We start from the raw sequence: 25,671 nt of genomic DNA, 5'->3' as shown, positions 1-25,671 counted from the left end.
TCAAAGCCTGAGGACATCTGATGCACACAGATTCTCAAGTTCAGCTAGCTCAAAGCTGCAAAGAGCCATAGAAACTTACCGAGCTTGGCCAGGTGCGGTGGCTGACGCCCGTAATCCCAGCACTTTGGGAGGCTGAGGTAGGTGGATCACTTGAGGTCAGGAGTTCAAGACCAGCCTGGCCAACATCATGAAACCCTGTCTCTACTAAAAATACAGAATTAGCCAGACATGGTGGCGCATGCCTGTAATCCCAGCTACTCAGGATGCTGAGGCAGGAGAATCGCTTGAACCCAGGAGGCAGGAAGCTGCAGTGAGCCGAAATCACACCACTGCACTCCAGCCTGGACAACAGAACGAGATTCAGACTCCAAAAAAAAAAAAAAAGAAAGAAAGAAATGACCCAGGCTCCTCTCATCTTACACTTGAAGAAACTAATGTTGAGCACGTGACTTGTTCAGGTGGCAAAGGTAGTTGGTGCAAGAATCTGAACAGGCCTCTCGAAGTGGGTCCCTACCAGGGGACCGGTTGACCCACAGTGCTCCCTGGCCTGACACTGCTGGCAGAAGGGGACGAGTCAGACCCAGTGCTTTGCAAATTCAGGTTGCCCTCCTCCTACAGAGCACACGCAGCTCCTTAGTTCCTAATCTCTGCTGTTCCAGTCCTCTGTTCCCTCCTATTCGCTTATTATGTGCAAAGCATATCCCAGGTGCTGTGGGGTCACAGCAGGTATAAAACACCAGGGTTTCCAGAGACCTCAGCATCAATGCTGACTGCCCCCCACCCCTCTACCACCACCACCACCACCGCCCCGCCCGCACCCCCCCCCCCCGCCTATGGGGCTAATTCCACTCAGGTGTGCCTTTCCCACCCCACCCACATCAAGAGGACACCTGTGGCACAGCTCTTAGCTCAAGCTATCTTTGAACAGTTCCATAAGCCTTCTTTCCTTTTCACCCTTGTCCAGAAGCCCCCCAGGCTCTTTCTGTAGGTACCACACCATCTCCACACCTCCCAAATCCTGGCCTCTTTCCAAACCATTCCAGCAAGGTATGTTCGTGAACATCTCCACAGTAACAAAACAGAAACGGCAAAAGAATTCTAAAGGATAATAATAAAATGGCAAATACTGAGTAAAGGGGCAAAATGCTGGTTTTCATGAGCATTTTACGCAGAAACTCAAGGGCTAGAATCTGCTGGCATAGTATCTCCACCATGAATTTTCCAGAAAGCAAAGAAAATATGAGGAAAAGGTTGGAGTCACAGCACGCAGACAGAAATTCCTAGTTAGGTGTCTGGTAACTACATCCAATGACTCTCTCTCTGAAAGCTTCATTGTAACAATAAAAAGGGAAACAAATGCAAAGAGTAGATTCTTTGCCACTACAAAAAAAAAAAAAAAAAAAAAAATGTATACCTAAGCTAAATTGGTTGTTTTTTTGGTTTGGGTATTTTTTTTTTTTTTTTTTTGAGATGGAGTCTCATTTTGTTGCCCAGGCTGGAGTGCAGTGGCATGATCTCAGCTCACTGCAACCTCTGCCTCCTGGGTTCAAGTGATTCTCCTGCCTCAGCCTCCCAAGTAGCTGGAACTACAGGTGTGCACCACTACGCCTGGCTAATATTCTGTATTTTAGTAGAGACAGATTTTCATCATGTTGCCCAGGGTAGTCTCAAACTCCTGAGCTCAGGCCATCTGCCTGCCTTGGCCTCCCAAAGTGCTGGAATTATAGGCATGAGGCATCGTGCCTGGCCTAAACTTGTTTTTAAAACACTGTCACCTACATACCTTCGTCTTTGGAGCCTCAGGCTAAAATGGAGCACCTCTAACTCTCAGTTCAGTTTCACTGGGCTGACAGGATCCAGAGGCGAAGCCGCAACGCCACGCAGAGACATGAGATGGCAGCATCAACCCAGAGAAAGCAACTACACCACTTTCTTAGCCAAAAAAAAAAAAAAAAAAAAACAACCTAATGGCCTCCCCACTTTCTAGAGCAGGAAGTTTGGGGTTTCTACCACTGAAAATGAAGAAAGGGTAGTATTTCCCAAATTCCTGGGCTCCCAGTCTTCAGACGGCGCCTGAAATGTTTGGCCAACAAATTCGGTCGATGTTTTCTCTAAGCCTTTTTCTTTTTTTAATTTAAAGACTGCTTTCTACTGCCTGTTTTGTTTGTGCCTGCCGGAACCGCATGGAGTTGGTGAACCTGCTGCTTCTGACTGGATCCCTCCTGTCCCCTTTCTCCTTTAACTGGCCAGAATTTCACACCAAAATACATTTTCTCATTGGCTTTATTTTAGTACTGCCAAATCTTAAGTTTTAAAAGCAGAAGAGAAAGAAGGAAGGGAAACTGTCTTTATTAAGTGCCTAAGAGGTACTAGCTTTCATAAATTGTATCTAATTTAATCCTCAAAAGGATCTGAGATGAACCAATGGTCTACCATTTCTGATGAGGTGACAACCTCAGAGGGTCATGGTACCAAAGGTGCACACTTAGGAACTGCAGCCTTGGGTATGAACTCATGTCCATCTGGTGTCAGAGGTCACAATCCTGCCATGATTCTAGTAGGTGTGGAATCTCTCAAAATAAACCACTCAATTAAGTTGATTTTCATCAACTTGGTGTTTTTTTCCCTATGTTAGTGAACCTTGATGGGAAAAATAGCTCCTGGCCAGGTGCAACGGCTCATGCCTATAATCCCAAACACTTTGGGAGGCCGAGGCAGGCAGATCACTCGAGGTTAGGAGTTCAAGATCGGCCTGGCTAACATGGTGAAATCCCATCTCTACTAAAAATACAAAAAATTAGCCAGGTGTGGTAGCGTGCACTTGTAATCCCAGCTACTTGGGAGGCTGAAGCACAAGAATCGCTTGAACCCGAGAGGCAGAGGTTGCAGTGAGCTGAGATCGCACCACTGCACTCCAGCCTGGGGGACAGAGTGAGACTCCGTCTCAAAAAAAACAAAAAAGAGGCCGGGCGCAGTGGCTCAAGCCTGTAATCCCAGCACTTTGGGAGGCCGAGACGGGCGGATCACAAGGTCAGGAGATCGAGACCATCCTGGCTAACCCGGTGAAACCCCATCTCTCCTAAAAAATACAAAATAACTAGCCGGGCAAGGTGGCGGGTGCCTGTAGTCCCAGCTACTCGGGAGGCTGAGGCAGGAGAATGGCGTGAACCCGAAAGGCGGAGCTTGCAGTGAGCTGAGATTCGGCCACTGCACTCCAGCCTGGGAGACAGAGCGAGACTCCATCTCAAAAAAAGAAAAAGAAAAAATAGCTCCTGATCTAAAAGTCTACACATCCATTTTCTCACGTACTTTCATTCCTTGAAAAAATCTCTTCTCCACTTGCATCTTGGCCTCTTACCTACAGAATAAAGGTCAACGCTTTAGTCTGACCCTGCTAAGCAGACCAAGCCACTGTTAATCATTTAGCAGTTCGAGTTTGGGAAGACCTTTATACACATATTGCCCTCTGGCAAGGCATGCAAAGGGATAATGGGATCAACCCAAAAAGTCAAGGAAAACCTTAGCCAAGTTTATACTGGGGATTAATAGCATGGAAGTGGGAGAAATACAAATCTAGACTAATCCAGGCTGGGCAGCATCACCAGGCGTCACTTGATGCCTCGCCTGTGTTAATCAGCACACTCATGACATTTACAGACGTGGCTCGAGAGACAGCACAGGTAACCAAGAGTCTTTGGGGACTCAGAGCGAATGACAGCATCGGCGAAGGTCTGCCAACAGGTGGGTCGAGGAGCAAGGTTAACTCTGGGCCGCCTGTGACTTTTCAGGACCTCCTGCTATCTCACAAGCACTCCTGGGGTCCTGCCCACCTGGTGCACTTCCACCATTCCAGCGGTGGCCTCCTTCCAACCTCTCTCCTCCAGGATCTCCACTTCATTCGCTCCTCTGGTGAGGTCTTTCTTGGGAGCTATCAATGGTCCCTATAAACCAGCCATCCCCTAGTTCGCCATATGGTTCTGGAGCAGCCAAGAGAAATCAAGAAACACCTATTTCAGGGTAACAGTAACAGTAGTGCAACACACAGCCAAATCCCACTTTATGATTTTACATTCTCCTCTTACGGAATTCCCTGACCGAAACATAAACTTGTGCTGAAGGCTTCTTGGGAAAGTTTTAACGGGATACCAAGCCCTCTTGTGTTCCTCCCTCCCCGCTGCCATCACCAACAGGAGGGATTGGCTACCCTAGATAACATCTTTCAGTCCATGTCCAAAAGGAGTTAGCTCTTTTCAGGGCTCAGCAAACACATTCTGATGTGCTAATAGCCCTTAATGAGGACATCTGCCATCAGTTAAGGAACTGGAACAGGCAGAACAGTAAAACAAACTCTCTCTGTGGTTCAGGGTTGCAAACTGCTATTTGTCATGTAACTGTTGCTGGACAACCACGTCTCAGCACACGTAGGCACGCCCCCACACTTGTGTGCGTGCACACACTCACGCGGTGGCTGCGCTCTCCTACCACCCAGGGACACTGCAGCGAGCCATGATATCACCTAGCGGCACTTCCAGAAGACAGGTCATAAGTCAAAGTGATTCACTGTACAACTCATGGGGTTTCTTTTAACTTAAGAAGGGTGAAGTTTGGAGTAAGACTCCTATTTGCAAAAGCTTGGGTGCTTGCTACTTCTCTAATGAATAATTTATAGGTCAACTGAGGGATATAAACCCTCCTGCCAAGAGCTTCAGATTCTCTGCTAAACTCTGCTCTCTGTATATTTTATTATCTCCATTGGGTATCACTGCAGGAACAACAGTTTCAGTTTTTAGATGTTTGGTTAATATTTAGCATATCATTCTTTATCTTTTATCAGAAAAGTGCCCATTTTTCCTTTAAATCTGTAACATTTTTATTTAAAATTTTCAGTGTGATGTTCTACACTTTGTAGGGCATAGGGGTACATGCCTATAGTCCCACTACTCAGGAGGCTAAGGCAGGAGGATCGTCTGAGCTCTAAATAAATAAATAAATACACAAAGGCCAAAATGTTTGCAGTGAATGTTTGCATCTCTTATTTTACAACAGAACTCCATGGAGAATAAGATTCCCAAACAACTCATTTTCAGCAATTCTTAGCCAACATCTTTGCTGACAAATGCCATGAGTACTTGCAAGCATATTTATAAGTATATGCAAATATGTTTATGGTCCTCCTGGTTTGCAGGTCACCATTTGAACCTTGGCAGAAGCAAACTGTCCCATTCCATACCCAACTGCTACCTGGTGGCTGGTTCTCAAGCCTTTTTTTTCTGGTATGTCTTCCCCAAAGAAAGCAAAAAAAAAAAAAACAGACCCTTCGCTAAGCATACACGGACCTTTTCTTTGAAGAGACAGGAAAAAACTCCTCCTGGCTTTCAACAGAAAGCCAGGGCCTCAGCAAGAGCACCCAAAGCCCTGATCTAAAACTTCTGGCTCTCTGAAATTATCAGGTCCTGTGATCCTATTTTTAAGAGGGGTGTGGTGTGTACTTAGGATTTTCACAGTACAAGCTTCAGACACATGGCACTGAGCATATTGGTGATTGATTCAAGTTCTAAATCAGCTGGTCAGAGTGTGACAATTTGGATTCTCAGGGCATTCTAATTATTGTCTTTTTCTGAAGGTTTTAAAAAACTGGACTACATTGCATCAGTGTAGAATAGTTTAGACTACCAGTAAAATTAAAATGATAGAGTATCAAGATTGATAGGGACCAGAATAACTGTCCAACTCCCATTCAGGGCTGGAATGTTCTCGATGGCATACCCTATAACTGAGCATCCAGCCTTCCTATTACTCTAAGCAATAGATGTAATACAGTAATGGAAAGGAAAAAGAAGGAACCCCCAAATAACACTGCTATTTTCATATTCCAGCAGATGGGCCATAGAATCAGGTCATCTGATCTGCTTACAGCGAATTCTCTCCAGCAAATAATAAACGATCCTGATCAACAAATATTTCTGCTGGTCTGACTGCACAACAGTCAATTCAGTCAAGTAAAAGAGACGGTTTCTGTTTGCGCTGCTGGCAGGAAAGCATTTTCACAGCTCTAACCAGGAAAAAATACACTTCCCCTTCCTTCACACCTACCTCCCCATTTGCTCTCAGAAATGCAGTGCCTTTGTTCACGACTCTCTGGAGTTCACACTACCCTATTACACAAGACAGCTCTTAGGACACTCCTTGGCACACAGTGAGGGCTCAGGAATCCACAACCCTCTCTATCGGCACCGATGGGACTGCAGCCTCCTTAGACTGATCTTAAACAGCTGATCTTCCCAGGGGTAAGAAGAGGCCCAGATTCAAGAAAAATGTGTTATAAGAAGGAATACCTGCTGCTGGCCCTAAAATGAAGGCAAATGTGTCAAGAGCATTCGAACTTGCTTCCGAGACAGGGTTTCCTTAAAAACAGGTAGACAGAAGGGAGCAGGTATTAGCAGGACTATGCTGACAGATGTCTGGGTGAGGGGACACAGTTGTCCCGCAGCGTTTTTGTAAATGCGTGGGGCGCTGGGGCGTGCATGTATGTGGCGGGGGAGGGGCGCCGTGCAGTGTGGTTAAACCTGATTTAAACTGTTCTCAAACCACATGACACTTCCAGAAGGAGGTGGGGAGATGGATGATTGCTGACTTGGCATTTTACCCAGAGCCAGGACTGGAGGGAGGGAACCAGGAGCCGAGTATCCCCAGGGAGAACAAGCCTCACAGAACTAGCAGTTGTCTCTAGCAGTCTTCAGGGTAAACTTCTAAGAGACCTGCACACGACCTCGAAACCACTCACAAATGCTTGAATGGCACTTAGGTTTATACTCTCTTGAATAAACACATTGGGGACTTCTTTTCTTTCCTGACTTCTCAGCAACTCAATAAAATATGGAGGAACAAGATCACCCTTGTTTTAGAGCTGAGAACACAGGTTCAAGAAGGTCACCTATTTGTCCAAAATCCCAAAGCTAGCAAGCAGTGGCATTGTCAGTTTCCTGCGCTGTCCTGGTCCAGTTCTCTCTTCCCCGGAAGTGGAGACCCAGCAGCAAGACGTGGTTCAGGCCTGGGGAGGGTGAGCTGGGATCCAGAGGAAGAGAGTGAGTTTCATGGAGAAGGGATTTACTGGAAGCACTTGCAGTAACAACAGGCAAAAGCTGGCAATTTAAAAACAAAAAAAACAAAAAAAAAAAAACCTGCCATTCCAAAAATATAAAACACAGACGTGAGAGTTTTAAAAGCCTAATAGTCAAGGAAGGCCTTAGCACTGAGGCTCTGAGTGGGCACTCGCTGGAAAGGGAAGCTTGAGAGGTAACGACGCCCCAGGTACCAATTCCAAGATGACAAAAAAGGTTCCTGTGTTCTCGCTCCCTGAAGAAAGCAGATGAACACAGGAACACGGACTCTACTTTTTTTTTTTTTTTTTTTTGAGACAGAGTCTCGCTTTGTCAACCAGGTTGGGGTGCAATGGCGCCATGTTGGCTCACTGCAGCCTCCTCCTCCCAGGTCCAAGCAATTCTCCTGCCTCAGCCTCCCAAGTAGCTAGGATTACAGGTGCACGCCACCATGCTGGGCTAATTTTTGCATTTTTGGTAGAGATGGGGTTTCACCATGTTGGCCAGGCTGGTCTCGAACTCCTGGCTTCAAGTGATCAGCCCACCTCAGCCTCCCAAAGTGCTGGGATTACAGGTGTGAGCCACTGTGCCTGGTCATTTTTTTTTTTTTCTATTTAGGAAGTTAAAGTAGAAACACTATTTGGAACTCAAAAGTCATTTGAATGGATCATCACAGTTCCTGACAATGCCAAACAAAGGAGAATCACTCCTGAGGGTGAAATGGTTAAAGGAGAAAACTGGTTTGGAACTCAAATGTCACCTCGATGAATGATCACACTCTCTGACAATGCCAAACCGACAGGCAGGGGAGCCTGGCAGGAGCATGAGAACTACCTGGTGACTCACCTGGCTGGAATCAACATGTCATAAAAAGGCAACCGCTCTCTCCTTGTGGTGGGTAATCGAGGCACCCATATTTAGAGGCTTGCCGGTCAAAATGAACCAACTCCAGTGTTCCATGGTTGGAGCTCAACACCAAGTCAGATGGCTGTGGCCCTGGAGCCCGAAGCCAGTGACCAGCCCCTGCCCATCGCCCATGTGACTAGGTGCCTGCCCCGCTCACTTTCGGTACCGGGTCTCATTCCTGCTCTGTTCCCCCAAGCCTGAATCTCAGCCCTGGGGCCCGGCCCCCAAGCCTCCCCCAGGTGGGGCCTGGCCAGCCTCTGGGAGCTAATCCCACCCACAAGGGTGGGGCAGACCCAGCTGGGGAGGGACTCACCGGAACCCCTGGGAAAGGGCCCTGGAGCAGAAAAAGCCCAGCATCTTTAAACGTATCAGCCCTGCTGATATGCAACATGTGGGCCCAGCTCTTGACCATGCACCAAGCCAAATATTAAGAAGCCTAAGAGTCAGACCCTGCCCTTCATGAATTTGGGGCCTAAATGAGCTACCACCTGGTCCACACAGCCAGCACTTGTGTTTAAAAGCACTTAATACGCTCCGAAGCTACATTTATGTACTTGTGTTGTATAATGAGATGAATGAATGAACATTTGCTTCTCTCAGGAAAATGAAAAAAACATTCAGCAATCTGACACTGAAGCCTGATTTTTAAAAAGGGGGTTTTTAGAATGGAGCCCATGAGTTAGATGAATATCCATGTGAAAATTTTCCGTTTTTGACATCAGTTAGATAAGTCAAAATAAAATATGTTATGAATCTAAAAAAAAAAAAATCCGCTGAGTGACTGGAGGTTGAAGGAGACACAAGTTTCACCCCAAAAACAGAAAGTCAGCCTTAGTGAAAAGAAGACAGGCACCATCGGGGAAGATTTAAATACACAGTGGAAAATAAACGGAGCGGAGGAGGGGCTCGCCCAGGGCTCAAACCACTAAGGAAGTGCCTTAAACGTATTTTTCTCTGGAGGAAGCCATTTAAGGAATCTTTATGCCCCAATAACTGTGGGCATGAGAATGAGTTTCGAGATGAAAGAGAGTTGGAGAAACAGGCTGAATAAGAGTTCACCCCACCCCAGCTTAGGATGTTGGGGTGCCACTCTCTGATGCTTTTCCTGAAATGGATGGGGTGGCGGCATTAATCAGAAGGTGCTCACTAGTGAGGACGTTCTGAGCCCAAGTGACAAAATAAATGTGCATCAATCGCAGACAGCAGCTGGCCCACACTCTCCAAATTTTCAGAAAAGGAAGGGATAAAATCAGCACCGGGTGCTCGTGAGCTCTGCCTGCCCCAGGAACACAACCAAGGGGGTTGACACACATGGCCCCACCACCTCAGGCCGGCAGGTAGACTGGACTTAGTTCAAGGCCAGCAGAAGAGGAGAATCTTTTGAAGAAAAGGCAGTAGGATGTTTCCAAGAAATAAAATCACATATAAGTGGCAAGAGAATAACAGGAACCCTTATATGTAATCCGTGGCCTTTCAAAAGTTGATATTCATTCAGGAATGTTCTAACAGCTATCACTTATCAAAGACTTAAGTGCCAGTCAACTTGCTGAGCATTTCGCTGACCGTGTCTCATTTAATCCCCCACAAATAACCCATGAGATTATAAATACCATCATCATTCCCATTTTACAGATGAGCAAACTGAGTCTCAGAGAAGTTTGAGTAAATTTTCCCAAGGCCACGAAGCTAGAAAATGACAGAAGTCAGAATGTGAGCCCAAATGTGTCTGATTCCAAAAGCTATGTTTGTTTTGAGACAGGGTCTCCCTCTGTCGCCCAGGCTTGAGTGCAGTGGCACAATTACAGCTCACTGCAGCCTTGACCTCCCAGGTTCAAGCAATCCTGCCACCTCAGCCTCCCAAATAGCTGTGACTAGAGGTGCATGTCACCACACCTGGCTCATTTTTGTATTTTTTGTAGAGATGGGATTTCACCATGTTGCCAAGGCTTTTCTCAAATTCCTCGGCTCAACTGATCCTCCTGCCTCAGCCTTCTAAAGTGCTGGGATTACAGGTGTGAGCCACCAGACCCAGACAGGCTATGTTCTTTCTACTATGTTGTACAGCCAGGAAAACTATGCATCAAGTGACAGATTAAACTAGATGACCTTGTAGGCTTCCTTGTTTTTAAAAACTTGAGTCACCAAGAGGTTAACGTGGTGTTAGTGGTTGTGGCATGGAACGGGAGATGTGCATTATGACAGCAAAGTATCAAGCATGGGATCACCAGGATCAGGGCTACAATTCTTCTTATTTCACCTTTTACAAATATCCCAAAGAGAATGCACAGTGAAACAGTCAGGGCTGCCTTAAGCTCAGACTTCCAGCTGGGCGCAGTGGCTCACGCCTGTAATCCCAGCACTTTGAGAGGCCAAGGCAGAGGATGGCTTGAGCTCAGGCGTTCAAGACTAGCCTGGCCAACATGGCAAAACCTCATCTCTACTAAAAATACAAAAATTAGCCAGGTATGGTGGTGGGTACCTGTAATCCCAGCTACTGGGGAGGCTGAGGCATGAGAATCGCTTGAACCTGGGAGGTTGCAGTGAGTCAAAATCATGCCACTGCACTCTAGCCTGGATGACAGAGTGAGACCCTATCTCGAAAAAAAAAAGAAAAAAAAAGGCTCAAACTTCCCCATTGTGACCTTGGCCAAACAAACTCACCTCTCTGACCCTCAGTTTCCTCACGTGCAAAATGAGAAAAAGTACAGATCATATCCTAGAGGATAATTTGGACCTTTAATGAGGGAATGCATTTTTTTTCCAGAAGTGCCTTGATTTTTTTAAGAGTCGCCAAGCTCCTCTTTCCTAGAGATTCTGATTCCCCAGGTCTGAGAGAGGAAACAGTGAGAAAATGCATGTTGGATACTAAGCACTGTGCCTAGCAAAAGTGCACAATAAATGCTGACCTGAAAAAAAAGTAGACACCAAATCCCGGGCAGTGAAGAGCCAAATCTATAGGAATATTATAGGGAAGAGTTTATGCAAATGTGGGGGGAATACAGTAAATTTTAACATCAACAAGGGCAGTATAAGAGATGTAAGAAAAAAATCAAAACCATGCAAGAGCTCTATGGAAACAGTCACACCCGGTAAAGAGAACTGATGTCACTGTGGAACGCACTGTCATCTACAGCGGCCACGAAGGCCAAAAAGGAAAAAGACATTTTGTCCAGTGCCACTGCAAAAGCACTAAAACAAAAAGAAGCACACTGCCCACCCCCATCCTATAAAACCAACCGCACTGGGAACACTGGTTATTGCCCATCAAGAAAGATGAGGCCAGGTATGGAGGCTCACACCTGTAACCCCAGCACTTTGGGAGGCTGAGGCAGAGGATGGCTTGAGCTCAGGAGTTCAAGACCAGCCTGGGCAACACAGGCAGACCCCATCTCTACAAAAAATACAAACATTAGCCAGGCGTGGTAGCATGTGCCTGTAGTTCCAGTTACTCAGGAGGCTAAGGTGGGAGGATCACTTGAGACTGGGAGGTAGAGGCTGCAGTGAGTTGTGATTGCGCCATGCATTCCAGCCTGGACAACAGAGTAAGACCCTGTCTTACTCGGGGTGGGAGGCGGGAAAAAAAAGATGACTGATAAGGCCAGAGGACCGCTAACCTAAATGTGCTGTGTGACAGGGAGGGCAAGCTAGGAAGGCAGTGCTCTTCAGGACAAAGGATCAAGTACAGGAGGGCCCCAAGAGAATCCACCAAGTAGGAGAGAGGAGTAGAATGCCAACTTGGTCACCAAATACTGAAATGACAGAAAAGGGAGGCCCCGCTAACATCAGCTGGAAACCAGAGAGGGAATGCTAGAATACCCCAATGAAGGCAAATAAAGTGCATACTGTGTTTGGACAGTGAATGAATGCACGAGTGGGGTCGCCCTAGGGTCCAACTAGCACTGCTTCCTAACAGACTGCATGGAGATCTGAGGTTGAATGCATGTAAAACCGTGAAGGCTGCAAAGGGGCCTCTGCCTCTCCTCACCCAGGTGGCAGGGACACCGGCCCACAACTGGCCGCAAAGCTGTCTTCAGGAGGGCCACAGCCACTCCCTCCCTTGCCACACTGGCTCCTAAATGCATGGGTTTGATCTGATAGGATTAACTCTCATGTTTTCCACGAGTTCTGTAGAGAGCTAGAGATGAAGGCCAGAAATGTAAATAACAGAGGCACACGCCATTCTTCTGTAATTAACATAAACTGCTAATAACGGCCACGTGGCAGCATTCTAGATGCCTTTCAAGAACATGCTTCCAAATGCCTCACACTTTGCTTGAGTGTTTAGGCCACACTGGATTACAAAGGCAGCCTGGAGAAGAACCGCAGGTGCGGTGAAGGTCTCCAGGCCAAATGAACTGAGTTTAGAATTTCCCATCCAGAGTCCACAATGGGCTGCCTGTTCAGCCTGTGATTCTTTTCCACACAACCACTATCAACATACGGGTCAAAGTCCTCAGGGGTTGGGGGGCGGGGACCAGGCAGAATTAACTAGGAGGCCCAGAAGAGCCTTTCCCAACACCAACCCTTCCCACAGACCAGCAACGGTATGTGCGACCTGTGAGGCCAGTGAGCACTCACCTAACACACTCTAAATTCTGCCCCCTCGTCTTCAAATAACTGCTTAATGTCTGAGCACAGGGCAGGCATTCCTCAGTCTACAGTAACTCTAAGCGAGGAACTGACCCCACGATGCATCTTTGTTAGAATGTACAATTCAAGAACCCTATGGCCCAGCAGTTCCACTTTCTCGGTACCTACCCTACAGAAAACTAACAGGTGCTATAGAGGTCTGTGCAGCAGTGTTTTTTGGTAACAGCGTTTTTAACAGTAAAGGATCTGGAAATGACTGAAGTGCCCATGAATTAGGGAAAGGTGAAGTAATTGTGTAGCCTTCTAATTGTAAGGGGGACCGGGCAGGAGTTAAACAAAATCAAGACTTTTGTGTAGCGGCCGAGAACTATCGCCAACCACCCTGTTGAGGGAGGGAGAGGCAATTCAGTAAAGAGACCTTATGTAATCCGCAGCCAATGCACTTAACTTTCTGTAAGTCCTAGAGGTATAGATGTACGTGAGGCATCTGAAGAACAGCAAGTCCATGAAAGTGCTCGACCTCTGGGGAAGGGACTGGGATTAGAAACAGTCATCAAGAAAGACTTTCTGCTTGCTCGAGAAGTTTTGCATTCTTCCCCTACGGAGAATGTGTTCATGTACTAACTTGCGCAACGAAAATTTCATTTAAAATTTTTTTTAAAAAAAGAAAAGAAACAGGCCCTGTTCAATGCATTTCAATAATATGTTAGGGGGCAATTTCACCCTGAATCTGGCCCACGCTTCCCAGGGGCTGTGAGCTCGGCAGTGCACATCTGCGTTTCCAGTCAGCAGTGGGCTTTGCAGCACAGATCCTGTTTCAATATTATAAGCCCAACTCTGCAACTCTGTGGATTGTTAAATTTATATGCTAGTTCAAGGAAAAGGCAGGGAAAAAAGAGAAAGTATGTCAATGGGACTTCTGGTCATTAAAAGGGATGTCCTAGGAGTAATTCCAGTTCTTCTAACCCAGCACTGCAGCACTCCAACACAACACACACGTTTCCTAATAAGCCAGCCCTTGCCCAATCACACTTCCTCCACACCAGGCCTAGCTGCCTGTGGTTTTGACTCTTTCAGCTGGGAATCAGGATTCCTAACATAAATCCAAATCCCCTGAGCTAATGAGAAAAAAGAATCTGAACATCCCATTGCACAAAGTCTAATAAAACATTATTATTCACTCACTGGGGACTCCTAACTATATAGGATACTGCTTTTTAAACACAGACACGCACCCCCTCCCCCTCCTCAAAGCACCACCTATACAGTAATTAGAAACACAAAATTGGCTGTGCACAGGTAGCTCATGCCTGTAATCCCAGCACTTTGGGAGCCCAAGGTAGGAGAATCACTTAAGGCCAGGAGTTCGAGACCAGACTGAGCAACATAGTGAGACTCTGTCTCTACAAAAAATTTAAAAATTAGCCGGGTGTGGTGGTGCCTACCTGTGGTCCCAGCTGCTTGGGAGGCTGAGGTGGGAGAATGGCTTGAGCCTGGGGAGGTCAAGGCTGCAGTGAGCCGTGATTGTGCCACTGCACTCCAGCCTAGGAAACAGAGCAAGACTGTCTAAAAAAAAGAGAGACAGAGAGAGAGAGACAAATTATAATATTTAGAACCTACCGAGCAAAACTAACTTATGGCAATAGAAATCAGATTTGTGGTACTTCTGGTTGGGGGTGGGGCTTATCTGGAAATGGTCATGAGGAACTCATCTGGGGTGATGGAAATGTTCTGTCTCCGTATGTATGTGTCGAAACTGATTAAACAGCACACTTAAGATCTGTGCTGTATGTAAATTACACCTCAATTAAAAAAATAACTCCTCACACACAGTTTCTCTCCGGCTGCAGCAGAACTCTGAGCTGTCCTATCAGACGTCGGAAATCTCTGTTGTGCTATGCAAGGAGCATGAGTACCATGGCGACAGTCACCATAAAAATAGATAACAAGATTAAAATGGACGCAGGACACATGAATTTAAGAACAGCACACCAAGAGCAATTCATTTTCAGCAGAAGAAAAATAGAGGAGAGGGAGTTTGCAATTCCTCCAGCACGCTGACAAGCAGCCACTGACTGAATGTGGTTGTTTTTACTAAGAGAGTTGTATATATGGCTTCCTGATACTCAAAGGACAAAAAAGCTGACAACTGGGTTTTTTTGTTTTGTTTTTCTTTTTCCTTTTCTTTTTGTTGCCCAGGCTGGAGTGAAGTAGCACCAGCACAGCTCACTGTAGCCTTAACCTCCCCGGGTTCAGGTGATCCTCCTCCCTCAGCCTCCCAAGTAGCTACAGGTGCACGCCACCACGCCCAGCTCATTTTTGCATTTTTTATAGAGATGGGGTTTCACCATGTTGCCCAGGCTGGTCTCAAACTGCTGGGCTCAATTAATCCTCCTACCTCAGCCTCTCAAAGCAGCTGACACCACAGGTAGTCTCAAAGTGCTTGGATTACAAGAGTGCACCACCATGCCCAGCTGAGAACTATTATTTCTTATCATATTTTGCTTTGTCTAAAAAAAAAAGGCCAGGCTCACACATGTAATCCCAGCACTTTGGGAGGCTGAGGTGGGAGGATCACCTGAGGTCAGGAGTTCAAGACCAGCCTGGCCATCATGGTGAAACCCTGTCTCTACTAAAAAATACAAAAATTAGCTGGGCATGGTGGCGGGAGCCTATAATCCCAGCTACTCGGGAGGCTGAGGCAGGGAGAATTGCTTGAACCCAGGAGGCAAAGGTTGCAGTGAGCTGAGATCACACCACTGCACTCCAGCCTGGGCAACAGAGCAAGACTCTGTCTCAAAAAACTGTCTCAAAAAAAAAAAGGACTTCTTAGCCTAACTTTCCCCAAAACCCACTATGTAGCCCAGGGAACCAAATTACAGCAATTCAACAAGCACAGTTGATGTGACAGACACCATGTGGGGCACAAATGATACAGAGACAAAGGAGACTCAGGCCTGTCATTAAGTGTACAAAAATTTTCAACTCTAGTTCTAAATAATTAGGTCCTGCCTATGCTTTTCACATACATCTAAAACTGCCATTTGTTAAGTCAGCGCACCCCAAAATTGGTTCATCCCATATAAAGAGAGCACTTTCTTGCCAAATACTAATTTCTCAAATGCCAAAATGCAAGCATAAATCACGTGGAGACAAAAATCATCTTACGATATTCTCCAAAGATGAGATAAACCTCTATTCTCTTTGCAGAGCTAAGAAACTTTTGCTAAGTGATTTAGCCCTAGCAGTAACCTGCACAACAACAAAAGTAATCCAAAAATATCAGGAAGAGGAATCTAAAAGTTTTAAATAATCAGGGCAGATTCTAAATAAAGCATATATTTCAGTGAAAGTTAAGCAGAATTAAACTAAAAAAAAAAAAATTCATATGTAAGCTATAAGTAATACATACGCAAAATTTTTTTTAAAAATTTAAGCCAGGAGCAGTGGCTCATGCCTGTAATCCCAACACTTTGGGAGGCTAAGGTGGGAGGATCCCTTGAGCCCGATGGGTCGAGGCTGCAGTGAACCATGATTGCGCCACTGCATTCCAGCCTGGCAACAGAGTAAGATCCTGTCTCATAAAAAAATGTTTTTAATTCAAATTACAAATGTATTGTCTGATATAAACTAAACATATGCTTTCCTGGAAAATCCCACTTTAAAACATCTTTAACTTGATCTGCCCTGTATTCTCTTTATCGCTAAACTGCAGAGCAATCAGAGGGCTCCGTCTCATCACTGGTGTCAGGATGGTGTTGAGCAAGGTGCTCCTGGGGATACAAATCCACAGTGCGGGACATGAAGTGGGAAGAGACATTCAAGGTCACTCCATGTCCTCCACGGCCAAGCAGAGGACCCAGCACCCACTAACAGCCCCCTCTTGATTTAGTCATCATCCCAAATAGAAGTGGCGTGATGATGATCCCACTATTCTTTTTTTTTTTTTTTTTTTTTTTTTTTTTGAGAGCTGGAGTCTCATTCTGTTGCCCAGGCTGGGGTGCAGTGGCGTGATCTCGGCTCACTGTAACCTTTGCCTCCTGGGTTCAAGCCATTCTCCTGCCTCAGCCTCCTGAGTAGCTGGGATTACAGGCAAGCAACACTACGCCCAGCTACTTTTTGTATTTTTAGTAGAGATGGGGTTTCACCATGTTGGCCAGGCTGGTCTTGAACTCCTGGCCTCCAGCGATCCACCCGCCTCTGCCTCCCAAAGTGCTAGGATTACAGGCGTGTGCCACCGCACCCAGCATGATCCCACTAACCTTCTACATGTCAATCTGTGTTGTTCATTATTATTGGCCATTTCCCCTCCTCCACCTTCTCGTTTCTCCTAAGGACAAAATTTAATTTGCAGCAGCCCTAGGGTCACAAACTGAGTTCTGACCTGACTTAAAATAGTTCTCATCCTTTCTTTGTTTCCTTTTTTTTGAGTCAAGGTCTCGCTCTGTCACCCAGGCTGGAGTGCAGTGGTGCCACGATCATGGCTCACTGCTCCTGGCTCACTGCAGCCTCAAACTCCTAGGCCCAAGTGAGCCTCCGACCTCAGCCTCCTAAGTAGCTGGGATCACGGGCAGGTGTGCCATTATGCTTGACTAGTTTTTCTATTTTTTCACAGACAAGTTCTCTCTCTGTTGCCCAAGCCAGTCTTGAATTCCTGGGCTCCAGCAATCCACCCACCTCAGTCTCTCAAAGTGCTGAGGTTACAGGCGTGAGTCAATGCACTTCGCCTGTTTTTTGTTTTGTTTTTTCCATCCTTTCTAAAATGATACCAGAAGGGTCTCTCAAAGATGCTGGGACCTATTTATAAACATTTTTTAAAGAACACACTTGATGATATTGACTCAAATAGTTGCCACTGGAGGGTAAAGCCCCTATTCTATCTGTCTTTCAGCTTTGACAAGTCACATACTAAATAACTGACCCTAGAAATTGGAAGAGACTTTGGAGGTCAGCCTAATTCCTGTCCTCCTCTTCTACCGCATTCCTAATCAACAGCATTCGGCCCCACTTGAATACCGCCAACAGCGGCAAGCTCACTACTTCCTGGGCAGACATTTCCTCTGTTGGACAGATCTGCCAGTTAGAAAATCCTTTTTCATATTGAACTGAAATCTGCTGTCCCGGTCTTTCAGATTAAAGGAGACCTCAAAGTCTATGAACTTCAGCATGATCACTGATCATTCTACAGACAAGGAATCACGTAATCATGCCATAAATGAGAAATCTGCAGCTACAAAGAATAAAGTGACTGTTCCATCTACTGGTTGTATTCCAACACCAGGAGCAAAAATGAACGTCTCCTCCTTCCTATGTCTGATAACCAGGAAAATATGTGAAGGTGCTACTGTGTACCCAAAGCATAAATGTAGTTCAGTTATTCCCTATCCTACAGCATCCCAGACTCCTTTCCAGGATCAAGTCTTGCTTGCTCATGTCCCTATTAACTCTTGGCTCTCCGGTGTCCAAATGTCACCTGACCAGCCAACGTCATTAAGACTAGATCTTATGATTAGATCGCTGAATTTCTGATCCCATTATAAACTGCATTCAATTTTTTTAAAGCTGTATCTTAGAGCTAAGCTCAGTGGCCCATGTTGGTAGACCCAGCCACTTGGGAGGCTGAGGCAGGAAGATCGCTTCAGCCTAGGAGTTCGAATCCAGCCAGGACAACATGGCAAGACTCATGACTCTCTGAAAAAAATAAAAATAAAAACAAATAAAAATATAAACCAATAAAAATAAAAGCCTCACCCACTCAAGGCTCACAGTGAACTGACGAACAACAGAAAAATCCCGATGCTTTTTCTTCTCCATGCCCTGTCCCTCCTCAGTGGACCTGCGCCAACCAGCGGTCAAGGACTCTGTCTTCAACTGTGACTCTAGTTCCTAACCTTGAGCTTGACACACAGCGAGCAGGCACTCGAGATTAATCACTGAATGAATCATCTTCTTTACCCTATCTTGTCCTTGAATCATAAAAAGTTTTAAAAATTGCAGATGTCCCCACTGTGGAATATATACACAACTACAGAAAAGACAAATAATACAAACGTTTAAAAAAAAAAAAAAAAAAGAGTTGCATGCCTCAATCCATCCAGAAGCAACCGGTATTTGTATTTTGATATTACTATTATTGGTGTATTTCCTTCCAATTATTTTCTAAACACGTTGCTTTCTTAACATTTGAAAATGTAGATGTAGATGTCCCTTAACTTCTGGCGAAAACATTTTTCCCTGTTATTTGAAAGCTATTCCTAAACATTATTTTTCATAACTTCATAACATTCTATTTTAAAGACATCAGAATTCACTTATGTATTACCTCTAGCCCACACCATTGGATATTTAGGTTATTCCCAAGTTTTTACTATAGTTTTTTTAAAAATCTCTGAATAATCTCTGTGCATAATTCATCATCAACATTGTGGATATGGTCTCAGGTACATCCCCAGAAGTGGTATTATCTTATCAGGATATACGAACATCTCAGAACGCCACAATTAAAATTTGTAAACCTAAATAAGACTTTAAATTCATCCCTCACTGAGTTTTTTCCTGTTTTCTTTTTAATGAGTACCCCTAATTCTAGACGACTCTGAACCTTGATTTGTCTGCAAAACCAGCAATCCCTCCCACTTCTGCGCCACTAACAAATCTGATGAACGTGCCTTCTGTGTCTTCACTGCCAACACTGGGAAAATGTTGAACAGATCAAGGCCAAGAATAGAACCCTACTGTACTCATTTTCAGATCTCCTTCCAGGCTGCCTCAGTGCCAATAATTAACAGTTTCACATAGGATTGTTAAATTAAATTAATAACACCATCCAGCCCACATCTTACCACTTATGATTTAATATGGACCATCATACCTCAAGAAACTGTTAAATACTTTACTGAAGCCAAAATGTACCATAGTCGCTGCACTATTCTCTGGCCTAGTAAACAAACCACCATATAAGACAGGAAATAGATTTAATTCTATATGATTCAGCTGGCTTCTGGTTATCCTTGCATCCTATAGCCACACATTGTTAAACAAAATGCACTTCAGTTTCATTTTGTTAATGTTTCAAAAGCAGTATACTTTTTCTTTGAGACAGGGTCTCACTCTATTGCCCAGGCTGGAGTGCAATGACATGATCTCAGCTCAATGCAGCCTCCAGTTTCTGCAGGGCTCAAGCAAGCCTCCTGCCTCAGCCTCCTGAGCAGCTGGGAGTACAGGCATGCACCACCACACTCTGCTAGTCTGTTGTTTTGTTTTTTTGTTTTTGATTGAGTCTCGCTCTGTCGCCCAGAGTGGAGTGCAGTGGTGCGATCTTGGCTCACTGCAACCTCAGCCTTCTGGGTTCACGCAATTCTCCTGCCTCAGCCTCCCGAGTAGCTTGGACTACAGGCGCCCACCACCATGCCTGGCTAATTTTTTGTATTTTTAGTAGAGACGGGGTTTCAACCTGTTAGCCAGGATGGTCTCGATCTCCTGACCTCGTGATCTGCCCACCTCAGCCTCCCAAAGTGCTGGGATTACAGGCGTGAGCCACTGCGCCCGGCCCCAGCTAGATTTTTTTCTTTTGTAGAGACAGGATCTCAACTATGTTGCCCGGGCTGGCCTCAAACTCCAGGGCCCAAGCAATCCTCCTGCCTCAGCCTCCCAAACTGCTGGGATTACAGGCATGAGCCACTACAGCTGGATCAGTATTTTTAAATAATTGAATTTAGTCCCACCTGTAAACAACAGGGTGACTATTGGACAGTCTCTCTCACCAGTGGCTCATCTGGGGCAAGCGCTCAGTCTTGGGTGGTAAATCAGACTATTCTAGGTCACAGAGTCCTGAACTTACTCACTTCAGCTGGACCCCAAATCAGCCTCGTTTGCTGGGAGCCATTTGGATCGATACCAGGCTCCTGAGAATTGTACCTCATATGGCACTTGATGGCTGTGACTCACAACTCACCAAGGTAGGACCTCAACATCACTCTCAGAGATCCCTGCCAGTCAGAAGTGGAAAATGGGAAGGCTGGAGAAATCTTGGGGTCACTTGAAACTTGCCTTACTATGAAGAACACAGGTCAAAGCCCTTTATAATTCCATTCCCATCATCATAAAAATATTTCAAAGTCCCAGCCAGCAGCTCCTCAAAAAGTGCTGTTGACTTGCCTAAAACCAATCCAGGGCACAGAAATATCTCGGATTCCATAATGCCACACTCCTACCCAGAATCCTCAATGGCCACCCAGAGCCCATGACAGCAATCCTGAATTTCCTGGCCCGGCATTCGAGTCTCTTGAAAACTGAGGTCGCAGAGCAAAACGCCTACAGGACTAAGTGGAGAATGGAAAGTGACTGGACTGTGGCAAAAAGAAGCCCGGGGAACATGAGCCTGTCTCCTGTCCATAGGGGACAGCCTTCTCAGCTTGAGATGAACACCAGATCTGACTCTTTAAAAGAGCTGCAAATCCAGAGATTTTTCTGGATTTTTTCCCAATTTTTAAACAACTTTATGTAGTCCAAACTAGAACACATCCATATGCTTAAAACACTCCCTGGCCACCGGTTTACAACCTTTGCCCTATATATGACCCCAGCCCACTTTAACAACTTGATTTCTCCCTCATCTCTAACAAGAACCCTCTGTTCTTCTCTCTTACACAATCTTAGACTTTACACATTCCTAACTCCAAGGCTTTGCCCACTCTATACCTCCCCACATCTGTAGCACCCTGAGACACCAAAAACAGTTCAGCCTAGACTTCCTTCCTTGTCCCCAGGCGTTTTTCCAAGCCACACCAGCACAGAACATGCCCCCCTCCTCTGAACCCCACAGGTAGTTATTCTTCACGTTGGCATTTAATCATCTTGGCTTGCTCCTTAATCAAGGTGTCTCTCATCTTTCCAAAGAGACTGTAAATCTTCCACCCTTCCTCATGCTTTCTTCCACCTTCAGTACTACAGTAGCTCTTCAAAAGGCTTAATAAATACTCACTGAATGCGAAAACTCTCTGTATTTTTCAAACTGTGGGTTATCATCCATTAGAGAACAATTAGATCAACTTACTGGGAGACAATAGGTTTTTAAATGAAAAATAATAGACTAGAAAATAGAAACGTCAGAGGAGATGACACCAAGCAAAGGGAGGTAGGTATTTTAGGAACCTACATCAGATTTTTATATACATGATTGTATGTACCAAGTCACATGTAAATTTCATTTCTTAATGTAAGTCACAGTCAAAACAGTAGACACTGCTTTACAATGAGTAAATTAGCTTGACCACTGCTTCATGCAATTACTCTTTGGACAGTCAGATACACTCTATAAAGAAAAATATCTGATTCCCAAGTCCTCTTCTACTAGTTCACTGATCCTGCATCTCAGAGAAACAAGGAGGCTAAGTAACAGTAATTACATTCTCAGCTCATTCCACAACTTTCTGCAATCATCATTCAAATTCAGATGTTGCAAGTCGAGGCTTGGGGAATTTGTTCAGCAAATCACCCTGTGTCACCCTTGCAACATGAACAGAGCTCAGGAAAAAAGGCACCAGCTCCCCTCTACCTGCAAGGTGCCAGGCTCTGGTTGGAACAGCCCTGGGAATCACAATATCCTTGGGGCTAATGTCCTCCTCCCCTACTCTCTCACTCCTACCCCGCACCCTCCACCCTCCACCCCAGAGAAGTTCAAAATGTTTCAAAGCCCAGCAATTTACTGTCTTTAGCAAATCCCATTCTACTCCCTTCTAACCTCCAATCCACACTCACCATTAGAAAAATCAACAGCCCCATCCTGCTCAGGGCCCAAGTGCCCACAGTTGCTTTTCCAACTTCAGGTTCAGAATCGAGCAATGTCATGGGAATGGCAGTGCAGCAGAGGGAAACAGAAGCCCCTGGGCTCAGGCCTTGAGTACCACTCAGGGGCATCCTCCGCTGCCCCCGTATTACCAGCAGCCTCCCAACTTCTCCTCTGAGCCCCTTCCCTCTCCCGGCTTCTGCAGCCTCTGCAACACTGTCCCCCTTGGGCTCCTCCCATCTCAGAGCCATAGCTGCTTGCAGGACACTAACATCTGGATATCTTAGCAGCCACAAGAAACTTCTCCATAGCCTGAGTAGTCAATTCCTTCTCTCCAAAATACACATTTCCGATTTCTCAAGTTACCAACTACAGCAGCTCCAAGGCCCTGGCGTAGAATCAGTTTCCACCAAGAATTAATTTCCATTCCTCTCATCCCTTCACCCTGCCCTATAAACAGATTATTTCAACAGTAATATTTCTCAAACCCACCTTTTTCACTTCCAATGATCCAGTGCAAACTCTGGCTACCCTACAACTGCAACAGCCTGCTCACTGATGTGTCCCCCTAACATGACTTTCCAAAACCCTTCCATTACAGTTGTTCATTACACCATTCCCTCACTCGAAAACCTCAAATGTCTCCTTAGGACACACACAGTGGCATGCAATCACCAAAAGGGCTTTCTAAGTCTTTCACAATCTCAACCATTGTTCCTCTCCATCTCTATCTCCTACTGTTCGGGATACATTCCCTGGTCTGGCCAAGGACATCTCCTTGTCTCTCAGGAAAGCCATGTTCATTCCCACCTCACAGCCTATCTCAAGAGCATCAGCCTCCAGTCCTGGTGACTGATTCCTGCCCACAACTCCCTTCTCTGACTCCAACAGAACTATTTCTGCACCTCGCACTTTGACAGTCACCCTTCCCTCTCTGGGCGTCTGATTTCACATGCTCACATCCTTCTGTCCCCTCTACGAGGGTAGAAGCCCGGGAGGGAGGGAATCATCTCTTACACCTTCTGTCTCCTCCCTCCCGGAGACAGGTATGAGCCTCTGCTCCTCTGCCCCGCTTTGCAAATTATCCCACCTGTTACTTCTCTTCTTGTCTTTGGGCCCTACGGGTGAGTTACTCTCCACAAGCATAATTTATTTCAAAACTTAGTACTCCAAGTCCCCTCCCCAATCTCCTCTTTCCTTTATCTGATATGCTCCCTCTCCAGCATCTCCACTAACTCAGGCAGCCACTGCACATTAACTTGAACGTAGACTCAGAAATCACTTCCACCTAGTCCTAGGCTTCCTGAAGCCTGGGGTCTCTTCGGTGCCTCCCCCACCTCCCAGACGGCCTGGCACCGTGCTGAGAGCACAGCAGCTCCCCAAAAGGACCTGTGGAGTTGAACTTAATGGCTATGTTCCCTTGTGTTTCGAGGTATTTGAGACCAGGCGCTTCTGTTTACACAACGCCTAGGGAGGGTGTCAAGAAAGCCTTAGATACCTGTGGATCACTCACTTTGAAGCAAAACCCCCAGGTGTACCTTTCTAGAAAGGGGGTTCTAAGGAAAGCAGCGCCGGCCTGCAGGAATCCCCCGCGCCTGGCAGCCTGGCATCATGGGAACGCCTGCCCGGTGGAAGTCCTCCAAGGCCACCGGGAACTGGCCAGGGCTGCGCAAAACCGGGAGGCGGCGGCTACCCCTTCCCGCTGGCCAGGTGGGCTTCTTTAGGTCTCTGAGTCAGTTCCAAAGTGAAGGCGCTGAGCCCTGCACTCCCAGGCAGGGAAGAAAACGCTGCCTTGGAAATTGTTTGCACAAGACAAACTCCCTGTGCAGGCCCCCCCACCCCGGGCACCCGCGTGAGCCCATGGTGCCACCGCCGGGGAGGGCCAGGGGCGCGGGGGGAGGCGAGACCGGGCGAGAGCGCGCGGGCAGAGGGGGCGGTGGCCGCCAGGGCGGGAGGGGCGCGGGTCGCCCGCGGGCGGAGGGTGTGTCCCCCTGTCCCGCCCGTCCAGCAGCCTGGCCTCGCGCGCCGGCCGGAGTGGGCAGCAACCGGCAGGAACGCGCGGGGCGCGGGAGGGCCGGGCGGGCGGCCCCGCCGGAAAAGGCCGGGGAGGGGCAACTGGGCCGGTCCGTGTCCCTCCGAGGGGCAAGTCCCGACCGCCCGAAGTCGGGAGGGGGCTCCGAGGGGGGGCGCCAGCGGCGGGCGAGGTAAACAAGGCGACGCGCGGGAGCGGCAGCCACCCCCACCCGCCACCCCGGCCCTGCTGCAGCGCCCCGCGCCCCGCCCGCCGCGGCCCCGGCCTCCCAGACCCCCGGACCCCCCAGGCCGCTGGCCCGACAGCCGCGGGCGCGCGGGGCGTGGGAAGTTCGCGGCCGTCTCCGTCCCCGGCTGCCTCGCTGCTAGGTCCCCGCGTAGCTCACCTCAGCCCGCCACGAGCGGCAGCGCGCGCCCTGCTTCCCCGGCTCGGACGGCTCGGCTCGGACGGCTAGCTCAGCTCCGGGCTGCAGCGGCCGCGGCCCTGCCCGCCCTCCCGGCGCGGCCCGCGGCCCGGCTCCGCTCCGGCCGCCCGCCGAGGCTCGGTTGGCGCCCACCTGGCCGGCCTGCCCTCCTCCCCGGGACACTGCGCTCACGTACGCGGCCGCGGCCACAACCCGGCCCGGATTCCCGCCCGGGAAGGGAGCGGAGCAGCACGCCAGCCTGCCAGCCGGCGCCTAGCAGCTACACTTGGGACACACCCCCGCCCGCCCCCCGCGCCTCGGCGCCCCCGCGCCCCCGCACCCGCCCAGCACACCCCCCGCGCGCCTGGGCTACACACCCCCGGCCGCTCGTAGACAGTCGGCGCTCAATAAGTGCCCGAGCGACTCCTCCTGCACATGCGCACTTGAACCTGACCGAGTGGTGACCCCCCCACACACACACACACACACCCCGCCCCGCCCCCCGATCGGAACCGGCAGCTGCAGCCCCGAGCCAAACTTGAGGCTTGGCTTTTCGCACCGAGCCAAAGTTTCTCTCGCTGTTGTTTTTCCAGGCCTGACTCTGGGACAGGCTTCTCCGAGAGGGGCCGGACTCGACCCAGGGCGGGAAGGGAGCCAGAAAGCTGGGGCGCCGCGGATGGGAGCTCAACTGGGGCCGGGGGGACCCAGGCGGCGCAGCCCCGGCCGCCCCAAGCGCCCATGCCCGCGCCAGGGGGAGGAAGCTGGAAAGCGCCTTCCCATTTTCCTTTGGACTCAATGTTTTCTTCCCTATTTCATGACATCTCACTCCTCTGTGTAAAGTGAGGCGTTATTT

General features: G+C 47.6%; 1 protein-coding gene across 6 annotated transcripts in view; it reads right to left on the bottom strand.

Annotated features, from left to right (window-relative positions):
• The window catches only part of LOC105481995 (zinc finger protein 395), a 41,332-nt gene extending 16,122 nt beyond the window's left edge, over positions 1-25,210 (bottom strand). For 2 of the 6 annotated variants that reach the window (XM_024792889.2, XM_011741820.3), the window contains exon 1: positions 14,042-14,162. Coding sequence is in view for 1 of the 6 variants with exons in the window: in XM_071068464.1 (XP_070924565.1) it covers positions 3,831-3,848 (18 nt within the window). In the remaining 5 variants the exon portion in view is untranslated. Of the gene's footprint in view, positions 1-3,830; positions 7,365-14,041; positions 14,163-24,800; positions 24,922-25,195 lie in introns of those variants that run through there. The other 4 variants (XM_011741823.3, XM_011741824.3, XM_011741821.3 and 1 more) reach the window with 4 other exon arrangements.
• Positions 25,211-25,671: the final 461 nt, after the last annotated feature.

This window comes from Macaca nemestrina, chromosome 8 (assembly GCF_043159975.1).
Source record: "Macaca nemestrina isolate mMacNem1 chromosome 8, mMacNem.hap1, whole genome shotgun sequence".
Classification (NCBI taxonomy): domain Eukaryota; kingdom Metazoa; phylum Chordata; class Mammalia; order Primates; family Cercopithecidae; genus Macaca; species Macaca nemestrina.
This window is presented reverse-complemented; position numbering and strand designations above follow the sequence as displayed.